At 39.2% G+C, this 22,654-nt stretch overlaps 5 protein-coding genes across 8 annotated transcripts; 2 read left to right on the top strand and 3 right to left on the bottom strand.

Moving 5' to 3' along the window:
* On the bottom strand, nucleotides 536–4,325 carry LOC109711751. Its single transcript, XM_020234954.1, has 6 exons — nucleotides 3,712–4,325; nucleotides 2,834–2,945; nucleotides 2,553–2,724; nucleotides 2,248–2,444; nucleotides 1,273–1,413; nucleotides 536–919 (listed from the first exon to the last, which is right to left on the bottom strand). Exons 1-5 carry the CDS (start codon nucleotides 4,236–4,238, stop codon nucleotides 1,291–1,293), a joined length of 1,131 nt encoding a protein of 376 aa, XP_020090543.1. The 5' UTR covers nucleotides 4,239–4,325; the 3' UTR covers nucleotides 536–919; nucleotides 1,273–1,290.
* LOC109711747 (sodium/hydrogen exchanger 4) lies at nucleotides 4,976–10,799 on the bottom strand. Of its 2 annotated transcripts, XM_020234947.1 has the most exons (15): nucleotides 10,420–10,798; nucleotides 9,725–9,843; nucleotides 9,542–9,639; nucleotides 9,361–9,420; nucleotides 9,234–9,280; nucleotides 8,686–8,880; nucleotides 8,293–8,339; nucleotides 8,135–8,201; nucleotides 7,753–7,853; nucleotides 7,416–7,517; nucleotides 6,781–6,922; nucleotides 6,596–6,658; nucleotides 6,394–6,477; nucleotides 5,606–5,870; nucleotides 4,976–5,277 (listed from the first exon to the last, which is right to left on the bottom strand). In XM_020234947.1, the coding sequence occupies exons 1-14, from the start codon at nucleotides 10,603–10,605 to the stop codon at nucleotides 5,607–5,609; spliced, it is 1,575 nt and encodes a 524-aa protein (XP_020090536.1). In that variant the 5' UTR covers nucleotides 10,606–10,798; the 3' UTR covers nucleotides 4,976–5,277; nucleotide 5,606. The 2 variants fall into 2 exon arrangements, with proteins under 2 accessions (XP_020090536.1, XP_020090535.1); XM_020234946.1 differs by having other exon boundaries at nucleotides 4,976–5,870; nucleotides 10,420–10,799.
* LOC109711748 (serine--glyoxylate aminotransferase) lies at nucleotides 14,977–17,423 on the top strand (the record flags this gene model as incomplete). The annotated part of the gene is given in 5 exon segments (XM_020234948.1): nucleotides 14,977–15,204; nucleotides 15,333–15,617; nucleotides 15,965–16,331; nucleotides 16,512–16,722; nucleotides 17,124–17,423. Coding segments are annotated over 5 exon segments (1,206 nt in total). The 3' UTR covers nucleotides 17,262–17,423.
* Nucleotides 17,571–18,259, bottom strand: LOC109711750. Its single transcript, XM_020234953.1, has one exon. It carries the CDS (start codon nucleotides 18,139–18,141, stop codon nucleotides 17,722–17,724), a length of 420 nt encoding a protein of 139 aa, XP_020090542.1. The 5' UTR covers nucleotides 18,142–18,259; the 3' UTR covers nucleotides 17,571–17,721.
* LOC109711749 (rho GDP-dissociation inhibitor 1-like) lies at nucleotides 19,249–22,409 on the top strand. Of its 3 annotated transcripts, XM_020234950.1 has the most exons (6): nucleotides 19,249–19,853; nucleotides 20,353–20,419; nucleotides 20,926–21,048; nucleotides 21,110–21,144; nucleotides 21,670–21,794; nucleotides 21,988–22,409. In XM_020234950.1, the coding sequence occupies exons 1-6, from the start codon at nucleotides 19,578–19,580 to the stop codon at nucleotides 22,073–22,075; spliced, it is 714 nt and encodes a 237-aa protein (XP_020090539.1). In that variant the 5' UTR covers nucleotides 19,249–19,577; the 3' UTR covers nucleotides 22,076–22,409. The 3 variants fall into 3 exon arrangements, with proteins under 3 accessions (XP_020090539.1, XP_020090538.1, XP_020090541.1); XM_020234949.1 differs by having other exon boundaries at nucleotides 20,926–21,144; XM_020234952.1 differs by lacking the exon at nucleotides 19,249–19,853 and adding an exon at nucleotides 19,896–20,136 and having other exon boundaries at nucleotides 20,926–21,144.

The raw sequence follows: 22,654 nt of genomic DNA, 5'->3' as shown, positions 1-22,654 counted from the left end.
AAAAAAAACACCAGTTATATTATTGACGTAACGTCTCCAATTAATAAAATTTTATCCATCCCATCATAATTAATAAAAAAATATTTTTATTATATTTTTTTTTTAAAAAAAAAATTAATTTAACTACCTAGTTGGTGGAGAGAGACATCTCTTGGATGTGGGATGGTCCGTACGCATCGAACTAGACAAGGAATGGCATTTAAGTGGGAAGCCTCGAGAGTGGTAGCATTTCGTAGGAACTAGGAAGTACATTTTCTGGTCCTATAATATCACAAAACGTGGTTAACTGCGACATCATTCCTTTAACACAAAGCCTCGTAGGATCGAACCGAGAGTATCAACATCTTCACCTGTGCTATCCGATTTATTAAATTGATTCCTTGTCCTTCTTTCAATCATCTTCCACAGTACTCTTCTCTACTCCCACCCTTTTTCTCTCTTTTTCCCTCGTCGTCTTATGGTAGGTACTCCCTTTTGGTCGTTGCCTTCGAGTGGTGTGGAAAATGGTAAATACCAATATCCAGTAGTTATTAGATTCAACCATAAGAAGTCTCAAGTCATTTATATCTAAATATAAGGAGAGGGAGCACAATACAATAGGGAAACAATCAAGGACTACGCAATCAACTATTCCTGTTTCACTCTTCCTACACAAAGATTGTGTTGCATATTAGCTATTCCCCTCTAAAAAGCAATAAATATGCAGAGATAACTCCTCCTTGTCCAGGAACACAATATATGCAGTTTTACTCCTAGAAAGCTAGTAGGTAAAATACAACAAATTGAACTACAGTGAATGAAATTATACTTGTTTCATCAGTATGGTTTGTTTCATCAGTATCGTATTATACTGTTAGACCAACAAGATGCCACTGAAATTGCTCGTCCGCACACCTTGCTTAATACGGAAGAGAATCCGCTGCAGAGAATAAAAGTAACACAACTTGAAGTAAGGGATCGAATTGCAAATATGCCCAAATGGTTGAAAACTCTGTGTGCAAGTTATATGATATAATAATGGATACAGTTTTTATCAAACATTCCTATAAATAACAAATGGTACCTGGAACCATGACACAAATATCAAGCTGCTATAGACATACTCTCTTTTTTTTCACATCCTTTAACAGCTTAACCCCAATTGCTCATTATTAGGAAAAAGAAAATTCAGTCGAGTTAACTCTTAACGTTCGATACCTATGCAAAAATATTAACACCACAATCTATTCTGGGCGCAAGATCATGACCATGTTAGGGATAGAGTATACTAACCAGTTAATATCATCACTGTTATGATTGCTTGAACAGATGTTGGGACAACATTGCTGAAACCCCCAAAGCAGAAAGCATTTCACATCCAAAAAGTTGTTGAAGTCTAGAGTCGCACAATATAACCTTTGCATTTGTTGGATCCTGAAAATAGAAACAGAAAACAAAAACACAAGTTAAGATGAGGACGCACAACATCTTGAGCCAGATGTAATTTAGAAGTAAACCATACACAAGTATTAATATAATTGAGAAAGAATATGAACAAAAAACAATTATAGTTGGCAATAATCTCCATCTACATGAAAGCATGATGCCTAAGAACCATTTGCCGAAGAAAATCAAAAAAAGGAACGGGCAAAATATATGGATAAATCCCTGCACCGTCCCAATATTGTGACAGGTACCTAAACTTTTCACTTACATATTTTAATATCTGAACTTTACGTAACCTTATCAAAAATCCCTTTTTTCTCCCCCCCGGATTAAACAGCAATATCTGTTCTGTGAAATGATTTTCATGCTTGAGTATACTGAAACAGGGTTAGATAGATCATTTCACAGGAAAAATCCATGTCTTGTACTCTGAAACTGTCTAGCAGCCAAGAATAGATTTACAATATATGAGAAAGTTCGGGAAGTGAAATGTTCGAGTGAATAGCTCAGCGACTTAACGTCACAATGTCGGGATAATATAGGAACCATCCATATATTTTTCCCAAAATGAGAAGCTAGTATTTGTGTTTTATGAACAGAAAGCTCGCAGAAACAGGAGAATGTGAATTAAGAAGTTCAGTGGAGTATTTGAGAGAAGAACTTTACTTGAAGTTCAAACATAATCTGTCTATTGAAAAGCCCAATTCCAAGATATGCAATTTCATCAAGCAAATCAGACGTGCACATATAAGGTAAAGAACAACATAGGACAGCAAGACGAGCTTGTTATAACAGTATAGTAAACTGACAAAACCCACTGACCTCGAGTTGGTTTCTTTTAATGTAGTCCCAGATACGCCTAGAAGCTTCAGACTGAAGCATCTGCCTTTCCCTAGTTCCAAAAAACTTAGCCAAAGCATCAGATATAATCACAGTATAACCATCAGATCTAGGCTCAACAGAAGAAACAATTTCTGCAGCTGTAGATTTCAACTTCTTAGAATGTGGAACTGGCTCTTCTGCGAGAATCAAAGCACATGTAAAGATTAGGGACCAAACTAAAACTTCCTAAAAAGGTCGGGGAAGCCCTGATGCAATCTACCCCAGGAAAAAAGTGTACAACTCACTTGTAGGCTCAAGAGGTATTATATGCTTCGCTAACAGTTTATTCATCTTGAACATGTCGGTGCAGTCAGTCTCAAAAACAAGGCGTAGTTCATCATTGCAGATGATCTTCCGCTTGTTGTTCGGATCCTGGAGATTGTTTTTCCGTATATATGCCCATAGTTGCTTCACAATCTGAAAAATTAATTAATCTCATCAGGACTTCTTGATATTTTAAACATGTTACGAGGTAGTCCCAAAACTTGATGCAATCCAAAAAGAAAAATGTCAAAGGAAGGAAAACCTCAGTTCTCGCCATGGTGGGCTGTCCGACAATAGCTTGCAATTCGGGTGAAACGCCACATACTTTGGTTAACCCACCTGCTCCACCTTTTCGTTTAACTCCCGTAGGAGCACTGCATATAAGTGTATACGACTAATCATGACTAAAGACAAATCACAGAAGTATAGAGGATTGATCATAAATGAATGAGAACATTCGCCAAATTTAGACAATAGACTCAAATTGACGTAAATTAGTTTGCACAAGAGAGGTTATATCAAAAGATTACTATTTAAGGTTTCTTCTCGATGCCTGTCAAATCCTATGAACAATAAACCAGTAACCTTCAACTCCCCCATTATAGATGTCGTTAGAACTTCATTCCACCCTAGCATTTCATTTGATAATAAAGCAATATATCTTCCCGTCCCGGTGCATTTGACAGCACTTCAATTTTCACAAAGCATCAACTAACCACAAGGCAGAGAATTATCAAAAGAACAATGCCTTTGATCATCGAGTGTTCCTTATTTCCAGAAGCAACAAGCCATCCCAGTTACCATCCAAGAGGCAGGCAAATCAATAAACCTGAGGAGGGAGTACTACAACACCAAGGAGACTATGCTCGTGATTGTCACCACAATATGAATAACAATGACAATGCAATTGATACGGCAGGAACTAAACTTCAGCTACTACTAAGAAAGGGAGCTCCACTAGATCCAAAGCCCTAGTATTCGATCACCTCCATCAACAGCAACTAATTAAGAACTAAAGCACGCCCTTTTGATGAATTCACGGTGAAACAAAAAGGGGGAAAAGGAAATTTCTCGTCCGATGAGGGGTGCGACGACTCCAAACCCTAATTCTTTGGGGGGGAAGGAGTAAAAAGGAGGCACCTTTCTTTCTGAGCAGGCGCCTGCGCAACAGGGATCGGATCAACCGCCGCCGCCGCCGCGGCCTCCTGCTGCTGCTGCTGCTGCTGTGGCGCAGGTGTGGCTCCGGGGAATGGAGATGGGTAGCGAAATGAGATCTCATGGTGGTGAGGGAGATGAGAATAGGGCGACGACGAGGCGGAAGCCGCAACGGGGTGGAGGTGGGGGAAATGGTAGGGGTGGTGAGGGTAGGGTTGGAATTGGGGGTTGGGGGCGAGGGCAAAATGGTCCTTTTGGGAGGGCGGTGGAGGAGGAGGAGGGGGGCGGAGGAGGAGGAGGTCGATCTGGTCGCGGATGAAGGCGGCCTTGTGGGAGAGGTCGAGGCCGAGCTTGGCCTCCAGCTGGCGCACGACGCCGTCGACGGAGACGGAGAACGTGACGGCGCCGTCGGGGCCGGGGCTGGGAGAATGATGCTGCTGGCGGTGGTGCTCGCGGAAATGGTGGCGGAGCAGCGACTCCACGCAGCTCGCGATCTCCTCGTCCGACACCATGCCTCCTCCACCAGCACGACCTCTTATAATAACGTCCCCACCCCCCAGGAAAGAAGAGAGAAAAAAAAAAAAAAAAAATCAAATATTGGACCTTCCCGCCTTCTCTCTCTCTCTTCTCTCTTCTCTCGCCCTGTCTCTGTCTCTCTCTTCCGCCTCTCATCATTCTGCTCTCTCTCTCTCTCTCTCTCTCTCCAACCTAAATGCGTGGATAGAATGACGGAAATGGGCTTGGTGGATGTGGGAAATTACAATGGCCTCGTTGTATCTGGACCGCCCAACAATTGTTGGTGTCCGCACGTTGTTGTGGTTCAACAGAGCCCGCGACCTCAAGCCCAGGTCTAACTCAAGCTACAGCCGTCACCCCCCAGCTTTGTTTTTTTCTTTCTTTTCTTTCTATTTGATTTCTTCCTTCTTTACCTTGGTATTGCCAATTTTCCGCCCTTCTGAGGTCTAGACCGTCTCACCTTATGTAACTAAATTTATTTACTTAATGAATGATGCAGATAGTGTACTACCTCTTTTCCAAAAAAACAGAGCCTGCGACCTGGGGACCCTGTTTCAGTTTTTAACCCACTTGGTCCTATGAAAATTGCAATAAACAGTACCACATTACCGAACACTACCTCGCGTTTTCGAAAAATAGCTGATTTTTTTTACATTTTCGTTTGGAACTGTAAAAGCTTTTAAAGTATTTCTTACGACTTAAATAGAATCAAAACTTTCAAACTCAAACCATCTAAGATCTTTCAAATTCTATGTACTTGCTTCAATCAAAATAATCGACAATCAAACTCGCATTAAAAAGCCAAAAAAAAGAAGAAAAAAAAAACCATCCAGGAAAAAGGCCCTTACAGGGCGCGCCTCGCGAACATGCTCGATCTCTTCTATCACTATTTACTAGTGCACCTGACAGTTAACCGATGCAGAGATTTACTTACAGAAAAGATCCTACTAGGAAACACGGGCGAACCCCCTTCTATAGCTCTACATACAGTGCTTCCAAACAAGCTATACATTAGTTTAATCCAAAAAACAACAAAGTTAGTTAGGTCCGCCAAAATGGCAGAATACGAGACATAGCCTCCCTGAATTGGCCGCGTGCTGGTGGACTATGTGGAAGGCTAGGAACGATATGATCTTTCGAAACATCTAACTAGATCCCCTCGTAGCGGTGTACAAATTTAAGGAGCTGCTGAAATCCTAAAAGCTGTGTGCATAAACTGCTAGATGTCCTACCATAGCGATTTTTTTTTTTTTTTTCGCGCCCTTCCTTCGAGGCCCTGGCTGCCTCACCCATGTAGCCTAATTCATATTTTCAATGAATGAAGCCGGTAGCGTGCTACCTTTTCTCAAAAAAAAACAACAAAGTTAGTTAGGTCCGCCAAAAACCGGCCTCATGTACTTGTCATCAAATTTCCTCCAATAAGCATGTATAGTGTGGACCGGCCTTTCAAGCAGCATGGATAAGCTTCTCTTGGCTTGGAGAAAGCCACTTCCTGCCGAGCTATCGGCAGATAAGAATGGAAGGGCAATATCGTCTTTTGGCATGTTATCGTCCTTGTGGTCGGTGCTCTCCTGAGAATGGTGAGGTAGCAATGCAGTTATCAGCGGCTTTGTCAGAAAACCAAACACCTGAAACGATACAGAGAGATTGATGAGAACATTGATGAGACATATGTAACGGCGAATCATGATAATCATGAATTGTCAGGAGAGTTTGTTTTCTATTTTCTAGAAGTAAAATGACGGAAAAGAAAGAAAATAGTATAGGAAAAGGTTGACACAGCAATAACAGCCTTGGTACATTCTCAAGAGATTTCTCAACACGTTGGAAACAGAGCACAGCGACAGCAAATAGCTTGTTATAAGCTGAAGTTGTTGCTTTCTCACCTTTCAAATTTAAGAGATAATATTGACACTGGAAGAAAACAGATGCTAATCAGCATATGCTTTCATGAGCAACTCGAGGCAATAGGAAATTTCATTTATAAAAAAACCATTTTTTTCCTCCTTCTCTACCTCTTGTTAAGATGAGGCAATAAAAAAATCATATGAATCATTTGCAGAAAACATGAATTAAGAAACACTTATCAGGAAAACATGCTCATTTACATATTCTAAATGCCGCTTTCCTCTAATAAAAAAAGCAACATACCACTGTGCTGAAGAGAACAACAACTACAGTACTAGTGATCATTGTTGCGTGAACCGGATTCCATGTCACCCCAGAATATGTGAACTGCAGTTGTACATAATACAATATATAAATAGTGGCCGAAAGAAACTACTATCATCGGAAAGTGCATGCCTTCAACAACTTCTGGAAAGTAAATTTCATTGTATATCAAGGATATCACCTGATTAAATGCAAGAGCAATAGATACAGCACCTCTCATTAGACCAGCCCACCAAATTATTACCTGCGCCAATAAGCTAAAAGGTATTAGTACAAGCTTCTGTTACACTATAAGTCAAAAAGTTATATTAGCAGAGCAATTTAGACAAAAATGTAATAAAAGGTGAACGTTGATTAAGATGCGACCTGGTGCTTGAAAGTGATTAGTTGTCTTTCAGACTTTGAGCTTATATAGTTAGATAAGATGGAGAGAGGGAACACAAAAGCAGCACGGCCCACCAGAACCAGAGAAATGATGATACCATATATGCCAGACAATGTCTTAAAGCTGCAAAAGTAAAAAAAATTAAGGAAAATAGAAATATAGAAAAGAAAGAGGTTAACTTTTACTAGTCAAGAACTAACAAAGTAATCTTCTGAGATGACAATATGACATCAATCCAAAGAAGCTATGACGTTTACTTAAGAAATTCTCATCCGTAATTATAGTTTTGAACAAGTAATAGGTCATTTCTTCGGACAAACAAGTATTACATCCCTGGTGCTCTTTAGTTCTGCTAGCTTCTTAGTACTTCATTACTAGTTTTATGCATAAATAAATCAAGAGCATGTACTTCGTAATAAGTGGCTAATGATGGGCATGCATGAGGAGCTTGGAAAAATAAAAAGACTAAGCTCAAAGCTTGGAGAAATAAGAGAGACTAAGCTTTTGCACTGATCAAAGGTTTCAGAGTCAAATTTGCTCCATTTTGTGTGTGCACAAAATTTAACAAAACTCGATGACATAAGATCTGCAAGCAATGCTGTCAACTGATAGCCACCTAGTTTTTGCAGTCTTCCATTTATCAATGTCGAGAGCGTCCATACCCACATAAAGAAAAATGAACGTCTCAGCAATGAATGATAATGTAGCAAATATATGCCTGCAAAAGAAACGAACAAATATTTAATGTAATGTTTGAGTACTCCATCAACCATCAGAGATTTTATTCAAATAAGATAAAATTATATTTTGGCACTCTTATTCAGAACATAATTGAGTCGGAGAACTGCATTCAATTTGGAATAGCAAATGAAAATTATGAAACCAATAACTTGCTGGGCAACCAATGATAACAACATATACCAAACCATGCTACTTCAAAATCGTGAATATACCTTGTAGTGATTCTTGAGCTTTCGCTCACATTATGCCATGCATAGTGTGACATGACAATGCCGCAAAAGAATACGGTCAAAATTCCACTCAATTGTAGTAACTGCAAAGTTAAAAAGTGATGTCAATTATTGCTTGCTTCTTGATGTACAATGAAATTCTCATCACCGTTCCTATTGGAGTAATATGAAAAACATCCCTTGATAAAAATAAAGAAAATAAAAAACAAAATCCAGCATGCCCAAGCGCATGCATCTGTCTCTTCTGACAACAAAAGATAGTAGCAATGATAACAACAAAAGTGACAATAACTAAAATTCTAAACAAAAGCATGAAGGAACAAAATTAACCAGATATTTTAAATTATACTAACAAAATCCTGACCTCTGCTAACATGTATGAGAAGTAAGCCATTAGAGCCATCAGAGCTATTTCACGGTCAGTGGAATGCCTGTAAAATAAGAACTTCATATGATAACTGAGCTAAACAATTGAGATGTAAGCTATTTCGTCTTGCTTTGGTTTATTTGCTGGTCACTCACCTACCAAAATATAGAGCTTTAAGAGCATAAGCTGTCAAAAGCCCAGTCTGAAAGGAAAGACAGAGTAAACACGAACTTAATTATAAATTGAATGGAAAAAAAACATAATTCTTTCCCCAAAAAAAGAAAAAAGAAAACTGTGGATTTTGAAAACATACAACATAAAAACATCAATTATAGAGGTAATAAACAAACGACACTTCCTAGTGCAATGAAGTCTTCAAGTCCATATGTTCACAACTTTAAATATCCAAAATGATGCTCAAAAAACCTCACAATAAGGAGAAATGAACATGGATCCAAAATATGTTCTCAGGTCTCCCCTGGAAGCAACTGTCCTGTGGAAAATAATCTGCTAGGAAATTATCCATTTAGAGAAACAACGAAACTTACAGCAATTCCCAATGCAGTGCTTGTCAAGAACAAGTACAGAAAATCTCTGACCACATGAAAGATGGCCCAGCCTTCAAGCTTAGAAAAATCAAGTTTTTTTATTGCGTTAAAAAGGACAACGGATGTAGCATCATTAACAACTCCTTCCCCAAATACTAAGCTGTATAACCGGGGGGTCTCCTCTTGACGAAGGACCTAAATATTCAGAATTAGTTCTAAAATACTAAAAGCTTCTGCTTAAGTTATAAAGATCAGAGCCTGTTTGGAAAATGCTTATGGGTATGCACCCCCTCAAGTTCCATCCGATTTGGTATGCTTGAACATTACATAACTATGTTTGGCAACAAAAAACAAAATTTCATTGGTAAATTCTTTCCATTTCTTTTTTTTTTCCCAAAAAAGATGAGTTTGCAAGCTAACGAACCATAACAAGAGTCCATAAGCTGGCATGTTAAATCATATAGAACATGAGGGAGAGAAGAACAGAAAAAAATGTGGAGCCCGATGCTACTGTTGTTAAAAGTTCCAGGATCTAACTTCTCACTAACCTGTAGTGTACACACAGTATCTGTAGACGAAAATATTGTTCCAAGAGCTGGAATAAACTAGGAAACAATTAGCACAGATAGATGAATAAGATCTAAAATCCTCTACAAAATCACAGGATTGGCAAACCTAGATAATCCTGAGCATCAAGTCCGCTGAGACCAACCTTTGGGAAGAGCCACCAGCAGCCTAACTCAAGACGCAACTTATCAATCAGAATAGGATGTTATAGAAATCTCATAGTATTAGTAATCTTGAACATCATATTACATATGATCCTTGTCTTTGGTCACTTAAAATGGGATTTCACCTGCTGAAATTATGGCAAATGAAATGAACACTCCGATTACTCCAAAGAACATTATGGTCAAAAAGTTCTGGAAGAACTGTTTCTTCTTAACCTGAAATCTGAAAGATGAAAGACCCTCATAGTTAAGAAAGGAATGGATCATTTAATTAAAAAACAATATGGGAAAAATTATGCTTCACGTACCCAGCATTGAAAATGATTGGTGGTAGGAGATATATGAAGAAGACTTCCTCATTAAATCTTAGAATATGAGAGTTCCTGCCTTTACTTGAAAACAAGATAATCGTTCCAACAATACATCCCTGCATTAATGATACGATTATAGTTTGCTCAATTTGATTAGGTGTAGTTCTCTCATAGAACAAAATCCAAACCATTTGCAGGGAAAAGATTGGCTAAATATTTGACGTATAAGCATGATAACTAGCAAGGCATATGGAGGATTTCTTCACTTTCCACGAGATTTCTCAAACATAATTAATTGTATAACGAATTATTCCTCTCTCTTCCAACAATCACTCCTGCGGGAAACAAAAATAATATTTCAGGGGAATAAGAATTCTAAAGCAAGGAAGAGATGCAAATAATTATGGCAAACCGATCACCAAATATCTTTGATCAACCTATTCAGCACCCTTCTGCCAAAAGATCACCAAATATTGAGCTATTACGGCTAATACCCAGAATCTAACTATGGCAACGTCAATGGCTCTATCCCTGTCAATCTAAACCAACTAACGAAATTAAAATCATCGCAACATCACTTAATCGGAGATCATTAGATAAAATGCCAAATACTCAGAGAACCCGTTTGCAATTTTCCATCGAAGCACATTCTTTTTCAAATAAAATTGAAGAGATCGATGTTCGGAGCTTACGATAACTATGGCGGTGATCGACTCGTTAACCCATCGGTTCTCTTCGAGGAGGTGGCCGACGACGATGCAGAGGCAGAGCACGGCGACGAAGACGGAGACGGAGACGACGGTGGAGGGCTCGGTCTCGTCGGAGAAGACGAAGCTGGCGAAGGAGAGGAGCGCCATGGAGCCAATTCGACCACGCATTCAAGGAGTGAGAGGGTGGAGACCGTTAGGGTTTTGGGATCGTAAGAAGGGTTAGGGGTTTCGGAGGAGGGGGCCGAGGATCGAACGAGTACGACGATAGAGTTCGTTTTTTTTGGCGGGGAGAGGAAGGGGTTTTGGGTTTTGCTTCGGTTTCCGCAGAGGCGCCGGAGCGGTCCCGCCGATGACGCATACAAGCGCGACGTGCTCGCCGCGTGTTGCGGTTTGTTCAATGAGGTGGCGGTTCGGCTCCGTGCCACGTATCAGGATTTTATTGGTTGATAGATGTGGGCCACGAGAGAAGAGTTCGTTTCTGATTGGCTCTTTTTGAAACAATTTTAAGCAAAATCAAAATTTTATTTTCATAACAAAAAAAATTCAATCTAAAATAGGAATTTTTTTCTCCCAAAAATTTAGGAATTTTTTTCCTCCAAACAGTAAATTTTTTTTTTCCTGGCATTATTTTCTATATATGTTAAATGTGTTACTATTTATATCCCATCATTGCTAGTTATACGCATTTAAATGAAATATATGTAGAAATATAATATATTGGTTTGTGTTCATTTTTTTATTAAATAAATCTGTTTCTAACATAGCATCAGTTTAACCTTAAAATTAGCAAAAGTTAACCAAGCTGGCGGCAATTTGGTGGGTCGTTTAGACGGAGCGCAACGGCATATGCTTCCGCGATGTGGCCTTTAATGTTTCCAGGGCTCTCGAATGTGTCGCCGTTTTGATCGAAGCCTGGAACGAAGCACTTTGAATATCCCCCGGGCTGGGTGCTCTCCTCGTGTTTCCCCTTTGCAGATTTTGGTTTGCTCGTGTCTACTGGGTCTCACGGACCTGGTTTTTTTTCTCTTATTTTTCTCCTTTCTTCCTTTCTCTTGTTCCCTCGGTTCGGAGGCCCTAGCTGCTTCCAATTTGTATGCTAAATTCATTTTGCTTAATGAATGAAGCAGATAGCTTGCTACCTATTTCTCAAAAAAAAAAAAAAAAAAAAAAATAGCAAAAGTTTTAATTTAATTGTTGGCACTACTACAGCAAAGAATATATTGAAAGAACTTCACTCAAATACAAATCATTAATATTTGAAATATCTATCTTTTTTTTTTTTTTTTTTTTTTGGCAATGTTTGCGTACCTGGTGTGTTAGAAAAATCTTCTAGGCGTCTATCGATCTTAAAACTCAAAGTCTATATCTCGAACTCCAAATTTATGAACACGTGATAGCTTAAAATTCGTCTTTTTTCAAGATATGCTATTAAGCGATTTACCACTGAGCGATTAGATGAATCTCAAATTCTCAATCTAATGGAAACTCTGCTTTTTTTTCTTTTCCTTTTGGGTAACATGAAGAGGAACCAAGCAGATGCAACATTTCTCGCCTATATATATATATGTTAGATAAAAATTTGGAATATGTTAAAAAGTTCCACAAAGAAATACAAGGCTTGATGAAAATATATTGCCTGCACCCGCTGCATCCGTACCTCCCATGCACCGTGCGCCGCCACCCTCTATTATCTATCTCAGATCATTCAATCCAGATGAGTTAGACAACAGAGATTGAGATATATAAAGAGATAAACAGTAAATAAATTACAGTGCATTCACTAGTATTCTTTTTATTGAAAAGTTACTAATGCGCAAATGGGTAATTATAGAGAAAGTGACCGACTGTTTCTAGCGCAAATGGTAAAGGGCTTGGCGGCTGGTACCGAGGTCTTTGAATCTTTTAGTTGATTTATATTTTCAGCTAGATTTATTTTTTTTAAAAATAAACGAAGCGGACATTGTGCTATTTATTTCTCAAAAATATATAAAGGGCGTATCCGGGGCATGGCATTTATGAGAATGAGATAGTTTGGCATTACTGATGCGGATCCTTCCCCGGCCATCGGGTCCTCTCAGCCGCACGAATCCGGGTCGCGGGAGAGATCTTATCTGCCACGTAGGATCGCCATGGCACCCACTGCAGTGGTATTTGTTGGACATTGTGGCTCCTATAAATACTCCTCCCTATCTCTTCGTCTCCCTAGCTCCCCCGTTATCCGGAGCAACGTTTCAAAGCAATACTACTGGACCCAGGAACCAACCAATAGGTACTCTCTCTCTCTCTCTCTCTCTCATAGAATTATAGTATCTGATTCTACATATATTGCTAGGAAAGTAGTGCATGCGATTTATGGAATTTGTTACGCAAATTACTTGCTTTGTATTTAGCATACAAGCTATATTATGTTTGAAGGAGATGATCGTATGTTTCTTTTTGCATGTTTTACTTCCGTAAGCATACATATGAAGCATCTCAAAAATAGACCACACATGTACACAAAAAAAAAAAAACTACGCTTCGTCTAATTATTTAGAAATGAACTCAAGTGAATATATAAAATTACTAAATTTCGAACTAATTAATCGAATATTTAGTCAACTACTCTAAATACCATTGGTCACCCATGATAAAAGTGTTAATGTGAGATACTTAATTGAGCCTTTTAGATTAATCAGGTCACTCTTTCATCAAATTTTTTTTAAAAAAAATTACAGAAACTGCTAAAAGTAAGTGAGAGAATTTCATAATTTGTTACTCGCACCAAAGTTTCAAACGTAGCAAGCGTACAGGGTGTGTAAAAGAAGTAAATGATTTAAAACATGCGGCTTATAGAACATTAACAAGTCATTCATTTCTTAATTTATACACACACACACACACTCTAAACAAAAAAAAAAAAACATTCATTCATTTCTATATCCTGGTCGAGATAAAAAAATAAATTTTAAAAGTTCATCCTTATAGCAAGAGATACAGGATATACCAAGGACGTTATTTTTAGGCACTAGCTTTCCCACGAGTAAGAACTTCTTTTTATTAGATAAATTTTAACGGCTGAATATATCCGTGCATAAGATTTTTCTGAAATAACTCTTCTAAGCTTCATTTAGCAGCTTCTGTAGTTCTGTTGTTCTAAATTTTTTTTTTTTAATTGTTGTTTTTTTTTTGAGACCCTGGTTGTCTCACTTCTGTAGCCTAGTTTATACATTCAATCAATGAAGTAGGTAGTAAGCTATCTTTTCTCAAAAAAAAACTCATCTAAGCTAACAACCAATTATTTTTTTAATAGTAGTTTGATAAATACAGTTGCCTCCAAATTGCACTTGATTTCATTTTTCGAAGATCGTCATCACAGCGACTCATTGTAAAAAAAAAAAAAAAAAAAACACGTGGCGGCCATGACGCATCCGTCTCTTTCCACTTTGCGTATAAGAGTACCTCACAAACGAAGGAAAAAAAGAGAGAGAGAGAGAGAGAGAGTGAGAGAGAGTGAGAGAAAAAAAAAGTCCTCTTCTTTTTTTCTTCGGTACGAATGGAACGCTGGCCTTTTCCGTCTTACCCCCATTAAATATTAGAAATTACACGCATCACTTACGCGCTTAAGCCACTCAATTGGTTCCATTTCCCATTTAATATCTATCTGGGGAAAAAAAAAAAAAAAAAAACTTTGATTTTTAGGGACCATGTTCGAAAGTAGTATTTTCGGGGCCCTAAAAGCAAGCAGGGTGTATTTTCTCACAGGTTAAGTTAAAAAAAAAAAAAGAGAAAGAAAGAAAAGAAGAAGAAGAAGAAGAAGATGGATTATGTGTATGGACCTGGGAGAAACCACCTGTTCGTGCCGGGGCCGGTGAACATCCCCGAGCCGGTGATTCGGGCGATGAACCGCAATAACGAGGACTACCGATCTCCCGCCGTGCCCGCTCTGACAAAGACGCTTCTCGAAGACGTCAAGAAGATCTTCAAGACAACATCCGCAACCCCCTTCGTAATCCCCACCACCGGTACTTCCATCCATCCACNCAAAAAAAAAAACTCTTCTAAGCTAACAACCAATTATTTGTTTTAATAGTAGTTTGATAAATACAGTTGCCTCCAAATTGCACTTGATTTCATTTTTCGAAGATCGTCATCACAGCGACTCATTGTAAAAAAACAAAAAAAAAAAACACGTGGCGGCCATGACGCATCCGTCTCTTTCCACTTTGCGTATAAGAGGACCTCACAAACAAAGGAAAAAAGAGAGAGAGAGAGAGAGAGTGAGAGAAAAAAAAAGTCCTCTTCTTTTTCCTTCGGTACGAATGGAACGCTGGCCTTTTCCGTCTTACCCCCATTAAATATTAGAAATTACACGTATCCGTCACGCGCTTAAGCCACTCAATTGGTTCCATTTCCCATTTAATATCTATCTGGGGAAAAAAAAAAAAAAAAAACTTTGATTTTTAGGGACCATGTTCGAAAGTAGTATTTTCGGGGCCCTAAAAGCAAGCAGGGTGTATTTTCTCACAGGTTAAGTTAAAAAAAAAAAAAAAGAGAAAGAAAGAAAAAAGAAGAAGAAGAAGATGGATTATGTGTATGGACCTGGGAGAAACCACCTGTTCGTGCCGGGGCCGGTGAACATCCCCGAGCCGGTGATTCGGGCGATGAACCGCAATAACGAGGACTACCGATCTCCCGCCGTGCCCGCTCTGACAAAGACGCTTCTCGAAGACGTCAAGAAGATCTTCAAGACAACATCCGCAACCCCCTTCGTAATCCCCACCACCGGTACTTGCATCCATCCATCCATCCATCCACTCCAGTTACATCGGATCTTGTGACAAGTCCAATATATAGTTCGTCACACGCTTTTTGCACCTCTAATTGTTTGTAACTATTTTTGTGTCCTGGATTAGGCACCGGAGCATGGGAAAGTGCGCTGACGAACACTCTATCACCTGGGGACAGAATCGTGTCCTTTCTGATCGGCCAATTCAGCCTCCTCTGGATCGACCAGCAGCAGCGCCTCAAGTTCGACGTGGACGTCGTCGAAAGCGAGTGGGGCCGCGGCGCCAATCTCGACGTCCTGGAATCTAAACTGGCGGCCGACAGGAGTCACACCATCAAGGCTATCTGCATTGTTCACAACGAGACGGCCACCGGCGTCACCAACAATTTGCCGGCTGTGAGGAAACTGCTCGGTAAGCGCGAACAATCGGAAAAAGCTTGGGGAGATGATTTTGTGTGCTTGTTGTTCTGTCTATATAATTTACAGCAGTCGATAAGATGGTTTCGTAGAAAAATTATGCTTTTAAGCCTTCGATCCTACGCATCCAATTAAATAGGTAGATGAATTCTCTGTTACTTGTTTATACTGTTATATTGGCATCAGATCAGGCATGGACTCTGTAATGCACCTATACATTGTTTCAGCAGTAACGAAGGCTTAATTAGATGGTCGTAATATAGAAATAAGGTAGATGAATTATAGTCATCTTTATATGCCTCTTCTTTGTATTCTAACATATTAAGTTACTTAATACGGCAGACGATTACAGCCATCCCGCACTAATACTTGTTGATGGCGTGTCGTCGATATGTGCTCTTGACTTCCGAATGGACGAATGGGGGATTGATGTCGCCTTAACCGGCTCGCAGAAAGCTCTTTCGATGCCTACTGGAATGGGCATTCTTTGTGCGAGCCCGAAAGCTCTAGAAGCTTCCAAAACAGCCAAGTCGGTCAGGGTTTTCTTCGACTGGAATGACTACTTGAAGTTCTACAAGCTCGGAACTTACTGGCCTTACACGCCTTCCATCCAACTACTTTACGGGCTAAGAGCAGCTTTGGATCTCATCTTTGAGGAGGGGCTCGACAATGTCATCGAAAGGCATCGTCGCTTAGGAAAGGCCACAAGGTAACTAAGCACACAATCTTCTATCGAGTACTGCTGTAAAAGCTGGATTTTCATATATACATCTACTACTGAATAGCCGCTTTTTCGCCGCACTGTTGGAATATGTTATAGATGGATATTACTTGGCACCGATTATTTTACGACCTCTTGTAACATAATCGGCGTAAAATGACCTTGCAGACTTGCTGTCGAAGCTTGGGGACTGAAGAATTGCACGCAGAAAGAGGAATGGTTCAGCGACACGGTCACTGCAGTTCTGGTGCCGCCTTACATTGATAGCGCTGAAATTGTGAGGAGGGCGTGGAAGAGATACAATCTAAGCTTGGGTTTGGGCCTCAACAAAGTGGCCGGAAAAGTGTTCAGGATAGGGCATCTCGGCAACCTCAATGAGGTATATTACAATTCTTGTTCATTTTCCGGGTTTTTCGACTTTCAAAAAAGAGAAGAAGATAAATAGAGATTATTTGCGTGCGGCCGACGGCCCAGAAGCCTCTTGTAAAACACCGTATTGTGCTGCTTCGCACAAAGGTGCCTCTTAAAAAATAGGACCTCAATGCTTGCTTTAACTGTTAAACTGTTTTGTTAGTAAAACTCGATTGATACCGTCCAACGTCAAAGCTTTCTGTTTTTACACAGCTTATTTATGAATGAGCCAGATTTTGCAAGGCTACATGTAAATGGAACTAAAATTTTTCCCAGCTTCTGCGCGCAAGTACTTGGCTAATAACAATGTAGAATCTTATGCATAATTTCAAGTATATAAGACTGATTTTTATCTATATTTTTCTGCAGTTGCAATTGCTGGGTTGCTTAAGTGGAGTAGAGATGGTGCTGAAGGATGTGGGCTACCCAGTGAAGCTGGGGAGTGGAGTAGCTGCTGCAGCTGCTTATCTTCAGAACACTATCCCTCTCATCCCCTCTCGAATCTGAGTTTTCTATAATTGCCTCCTTTGCTTCAAATCCTTGTAATTAAGGAAAAAAAAAAATACTGTAATCTCATTCAGGAGGCTGAGGCCCCTGATAAATACTGTACTACTGTATCTAAATCTTTTACATTTGAATATGGTAGTAGTTAAGCCCCTTCCAAAAAAAGCTTGTCACAAGTTAAAATGTTAGATTTACTCAAATCAAGCTAACTGTATGTTCTATCTCTGTTCTGTTCCTCTGCACCTGCAACATATTTTTATATTTAAATCTAACAAATTAGAATCATGTGTAGTAATCATCTAGTAATCTCAATAAATATAAAAGCTGCATGCCTCTTTTATTGCTTTAGAAAATAAGAAAGTCTCAATCCCTTCCTACATGTATATGCTGTGTATATATATATATATATATATATAGAGTAGAGAAGCTATAAAAGATTGTAGCAAACAAAAGCCCGTGATCATCATGCAGTGTTCATCTGAGCCAACTCCCTCTCCACGGCCTTTTTAAGGAAGCTGCCCTCCTCCACCACCATCTGAACCGGCATGAAGCCGATGCCGTCGCCGACCGCGAGCATCACCTCCCGCATCTCGGCCCGGAACTCCTCCAGCTCGACCGTCCCGTTGCCGTCGCGGTCGAACCGATCGAACAGTCCCCGGTAGAGTCGCGCCAGCTCGTCCGGGCCCATCGTCGGCCCGTCGACTCCGAAGTGCGCCTCGAGGACCCGGAGGCTCATCAGCTCTCGTGCCATCTCCTTGTAGGTGAGCCGGCCGTCCCGGTCGGCATCGAGGCTCGCGAACCGGTCCTCGACCGACACGTCGAACGCCGCAGCGTCTTCGACGAAGCTGAGGATGGTGGCGCCGTCCAAAACCTCCACACTCATATTTGCTTTTGAAAGAGAACTCGAATAAACACTAATCTTAATAAGTTTCTTGTTTGAAGAAGAGGAGAAGGGGTTGGGGTTCTATTTATACTTGTTTTTTTTTTGTTTTTTTTTTTTTAAGGTGAATTGTTATGCTATGGGCGTGGGGTCAAAGGTGGTGATTGGTGGCAAATTTTTTTTCTCTAGCTTTGCATGGGAACGTAAATTCGTTGAAGTGAGAGGAACCAATTCTCTCGGTTTCAGTGGTTTGCAGCGTCAGAGGGAGAGGAATACGCGGAGAATGTCCGTGGGATTGGACAAGGCATCGGTATTTGATTCTTTATTCAAGTCAAAGGGTCAAAGACCAGGTGCCATTCCCGAGACTTCCACGACGTAATGGAAAAATATATATATGTTTAAAAACTTCATTAAAATAATTGAAACCTGAATGAAGACACTAATTACTTTACATTTTTAAATTTATTTCTTTAAAACTAAAGCAGATAACATTGCAAATCTAATATTTATTGGACTCGGACTTATTATTCATTGAAATTGGGCCGAGCCAACCAGGCCCGGCCCATGAACAGTACTAGCTAGTTTCCCGTTACATCTTCACAACCAAACCTTTCAATGCTACATGTTGTCCTGCGCCACCTTGGAACCAGCTAACACCATCAATTAGATTTATTAAGGCGGGCACAATGATTGGGTCCAAACTCTCCCAATCAAATTTCAAGGAACCAAAAAAAGGACAGTAAAGTTATCCAAAGCATAACTAACTATATAATGAGTTAAGGACATTTCTTGTTATCTCTCCTGCATTTAATATGATAACATTATAAAAACTCATTAGTACCATTATAAAATTTTTATCCAATTTTAAATTTTAATTGATTCATATTTTCAGCTAAATTTATTTTTGAAAGAAATAAACAGATGAGTTAGTCTTTTAATTATCTCAAAAAAGAAAAAAAAGAAGATTATAAGATTTTTTGGGGACAATTTAGGGTACGCCTAGCCAGCTAAAAGCCAACTAATATGCTGCTGGTTCTCCCTCTCTTTCTCTGTTCTATAATAAGTGTCGCTCACGTTCTCTCCACTTGTTTCTCTCTCTCTCTCTCTGTCTCTCTCGCGCGCGTACACACACACACACACGCATAAACGAATCCATTTCCCCTTCTTTTCGAGCTTCTACCGTGTTGAATTCTCTTCGTTCCCCGTGTTTGCTTTCAAAGGAGCCACCTTTTTATATCCATTCGTTATCCCCTTCGCTTTGGGCTCTGCTTTTGGACTCGTGGGGCATCTGGGTTTTGATTCTTTTTGTCTCTTTTTTTTTTTTAGCCTTTTGTTGACCGTTGGTGGGTCGTTGGGTTCAAAGGTGGGGTTTTTACTTTCAAATTTGGGCACTTGGGTTCTGGGTACTCTCGTTGTTTGATGCGCCTGGGGGTGTTGCTATGTCGTTCGCCATGGGAGCTCTTTCGCGGTCTAAGGACGTGGGTTTGAAGGAGAAGAGAGAGGGGGAGGAGCGTGAGAGAGAAGAGAATGGGAAACATAGTAGCGGTGAGAGTCTCAATAGGCAAATAAGCGAGGCATCTCTCTCTGGGAGTACTGAGGATGATGATGATGATGATGATGATGATGATAAGGAAGGAGAGGAAGCTGGGAAGGGCGGGAAAGGGATTGATTTGGGTCCTCAAGTTAGTCTCAAAGAACAGATTGAGAAAGATAAGGTTTTGGCTCGTTTTTTTACTCCCCTTTTTTTTCTTTTCCTTTTATTGTAGTCTCCATTTTTTTGCGTATTCCACCTGTTTTTGATTTAGCTACAAATTTAGTCTATATAGTTTGATGTTGCTTTTTAATTGTACTTAACAATTTAGTCCCTTAAGCAATTTTTACATAACTACTATCTCGCTTCTTAGTGTATCATCAAAAAAAAGGGAACACCATTGTTAGACTCTGTTTTGTTAAATTTGAAGCTCTAAAGACAAAAGACAAATGAGGCAGAATCTCAGGGTCTGGTTTGCTAAAACTGAAATTTGAGGATATGATTGAAATCAAATCAAATTAAAGGATAGATTGTAATAATTAAAACTCTATGAGAATGAAATTCAACTCTGAATTACACAACAAAAGTTGTAAATTACTTTCCTTTTTATTTTTTAAGCTTCTTATGATAACTGAATTTCATGGATGGTTTAACTTTTTATGTGTTAACTTTGAGGTGTTCAGGATGATGAGAGTCTGAGGAGGTGGAAGGAGCAGCTTTTGGGAAGTGTAGATTTGAGCTCTGTGGGAGGTAACCCCATTTCCTTTTGTCCTAAAATTTGTTCTTTTGTTAAGTTTTAAGGTACAAAATTTGCTCGAAGAAAAGTTCAATTCATGCACATAAAGCTTTCCTTGATATCTGATAACTTCCCTTGAACTTTTAACAATAATTAATAGGTTTTATTTTTTTTTTAAGGAATTATGAGGAATCTTTCAATAGCTGCATCTTAATTTGTTTCTTTTATTTAATTTTAAGTTGACCTTACCATTTTAATCCTAATCATGTCAATGCAGGGTAATATTAAATTGCATCATCTTCTCAGTTTTTTATCGCTGTGGTGGCATTTTTATCTTTTGCTATCTCATGCAAAATTTGGGAAATAGCGACCTTCAATCTCAGCATCTTGAACAGTTCAATAAATTCGAACTACATAACGAAATGAAGTTGGTTGAGGCCAAGTGATTGCAGTTTTAGGCCTCAAATCAACTTAAACTTACTATGAGTTTGGCCTAAATTCCGATTTTACTGTGTTGCAGAAACATCGGAACCAGAAGTTAAGATTTTGAGCCTCTCAATCCAATCTCCTGGTAGGCCGGATATTGTCCTGCCACTCCCTGTGGAACCGAATTCGAAGGGTGTGTGGTTTACTCTAAAAGAAGGTAGCCACTACAAGCTCAAGTTCGCCTTCTCCGTTCGCAATAACATTGTTTCTGGTCTCAGATATGCAAACACAGTTTGGAAAACTGGTCTCAAAGGTGAGATCTTCACATTTATCTACATAAAATGAGATTTGTTTTTTTTTTCCTTTTTTTTTTTTTAATTTGGGGCAAAATTGCAGAAAACCTATCCGAAAATAGCACCATCCACACTTTGGGCTCTGAAATATTAATTTTGAGTCTACATTAGCACTATCTCCCTTCCTGCCTCATCTTCTGTTCTAGAATTGTTAGGCAGTCGTAAAAAAAATGATCAGAAATGTCAAATATACGCCTTTGTGGTGGGAAATATCATATTTTAAGACTTTGCTACGAGTCCTGGATGAAAAATGCGACGAGTACGGGATTAAATGCTAATAGTTTGAACACTAAAGTCCTGTTTTATGTTTCAGGAAGGGAAACTGTAAATGAAATTACTATCATGGGGGGTTTAACCTTTTCAGTTTTCAATTTTGCTTTGAATAATTTATAATGAACAGCATATAAAGTTGGATCTTTCATTCCTTTTTTTTTCTTTTGGTATTGTTGCTTTTGTTATTAACTAAGATAAACTTTCTGTTTCAGTTGATAGCACCAAAGAAATGCTGGGGACATTTAGCCCGCAGCTCGAGCCTTATACATTCAAGACACCGGAAGAGACCACTCCATCTGGCTATTTTGCAAGAGGATCATATTCCGCAAGAACTAAGGTAAAGTATTAATTCTGGCCCCTTCAATTTTATTTTTGCAAGCATTAAGCCTTAGATTCAAAAGTTAGTTCATCTATCTTCTCATGATCACCATCTATACATGATCTTGGTATCATAGGTTTATAGAGTTTGATAACATATAATTACAATGACCTTTGCATTAATTTTACGTTCTGTGAAATTATTGTATCAGTTCATTGACGACGACCGCAGGTGTTACTTGGAGATCAATTACACATTTGACATACGCAGAGAATGGCCATCAACAACAAGCTAAGTGAACTCTTTCACCCTCATAAGCTATCGGTTTCAGTAATTCGCAGTCGCCGACAGAGGGAAAGAAAAGGCTAAGCGTCTGTAATGGTAATACAGGCCTGATAAGAAAGCTTCGCACTTTTGCTGTCATTTTATCCTCGGATTTTCTTTTGCTTGTTTGTAATTCTTGGTATCCAGTTTGTTTCGTTTGTATATTTTGTTCGTTCGTTGCTAGGTATGGTAAACATCTGTATGGGGATTGGTTAGTCGCGAACTCGAATTAGACGGAGTCAGATGAATTTATGTATTATTCAAGTACTTGTTGGCAAGTAAATAACAGTGTCTCTCCTTGCGCGTCAACTGATGTTTATCTTTTTCCATGGTTGAGGCTTTTTAATCTCAAGAGTATCTGATAGGTTGCCGATGTTCTTCTTTTATTGACATCAGTGGTGTGGTGTAAGAGTTTGCGAAGCAGAGCGGGGAAAGTTTTGTTTTTTGGAATAATAATTATACGGGAAATTCAGGCGGTTTCCTGAACAGTTTTTCGACAGATGATCAAAATTATTATTAACCAGATTTCTTACATAATAATTCATCAAGAGTAG

Source organism: Ananas comosus, linkage group 6, assembly GCF_001540865.1.
Source record: "Ananas comosus cultivar F153 linkage group 6, ASM154086v1, whole genome shotgun sequence".
In the NCBI taxonomy this organism is placed as follows: Eukaryota; Viridiplantae; Streptophyta; class Magnoliopsida; order Poales; family Bromeliaceae; genus Ananas; species Ananas comosus.
This window is presented reverse-complemented; position numbering and strand designations above follow the sequence as displayed.

Coding starts and splice junctions, on each gene's coding strand:
- LOC109711751 (XM_020234954.1), bottom strand. CDS start 4,238: ATGGTGTCGGACGAGGAGATCGCGAGCTGCGTGGAGTCGCTGCTCCGC. Junction 2,946..3,711: donor GCGCCTGCTCAGAAAGAAAG/GTGCCTCCTTTT, acceptor ACTTATATGCAG/TGCTCCTACGGGAGTTAAAC. Junction 1,414..2,247: donor TTAAAAGAAACCAACTCGAG/GTCAGTGGGTTT, acceptor TTCTATTTTCAG/GATCCAACAAATGCAAAGGT.
- LOC109711747 (XM_020234946.1), bottom strand. CDS start 10,605: ATGCGTGGTCGAATTGGCTCCATGGCGCTCCTCTCCTTCGCCAGCTTC. Junction 9,281..9,360: donor TGATGCTCAGGATTATCTAG/GTTTGCCAATCC, acceptor AGTTTATTCCAG/CTCTTGGAACAATATTTTCG. Junction 7,854..8,134: donor TCTCATACATGTTAGCAGAG/GTCAGGATTTTG, acceptor TTAACTTTGCAG/TTACTACAATTGAGTGGAAT.
- LOC109711750 (XM_020234953.1), bottom strand. CDS start 18,141: ATGAGTGTGGAGGTTTTGGACGGCGCCACCATCCTCAGCTTCGTCGAA.
- LOC109711749 (XM_020234949.1), top strand. CDS start 19,578: ATGTCGTTCGCCATGGGAGCTCTTTCGCGGTCTAAGGACGTGGGTTTG. Junction 21,145..21,669: donor TTGGAAAACTGGTCTCAAAG/GTGAGATCTTCA, acceptor TTTCTGTTTCAG/TTGATAGCACCAAAGAAATG. Junction 21,795..21,987: donor CATATTCCGCAAGAACTAAG/GTAAAGTATTAA, acceptor TTATTGTATCAG/TTCATTGACGACGACCGCAG.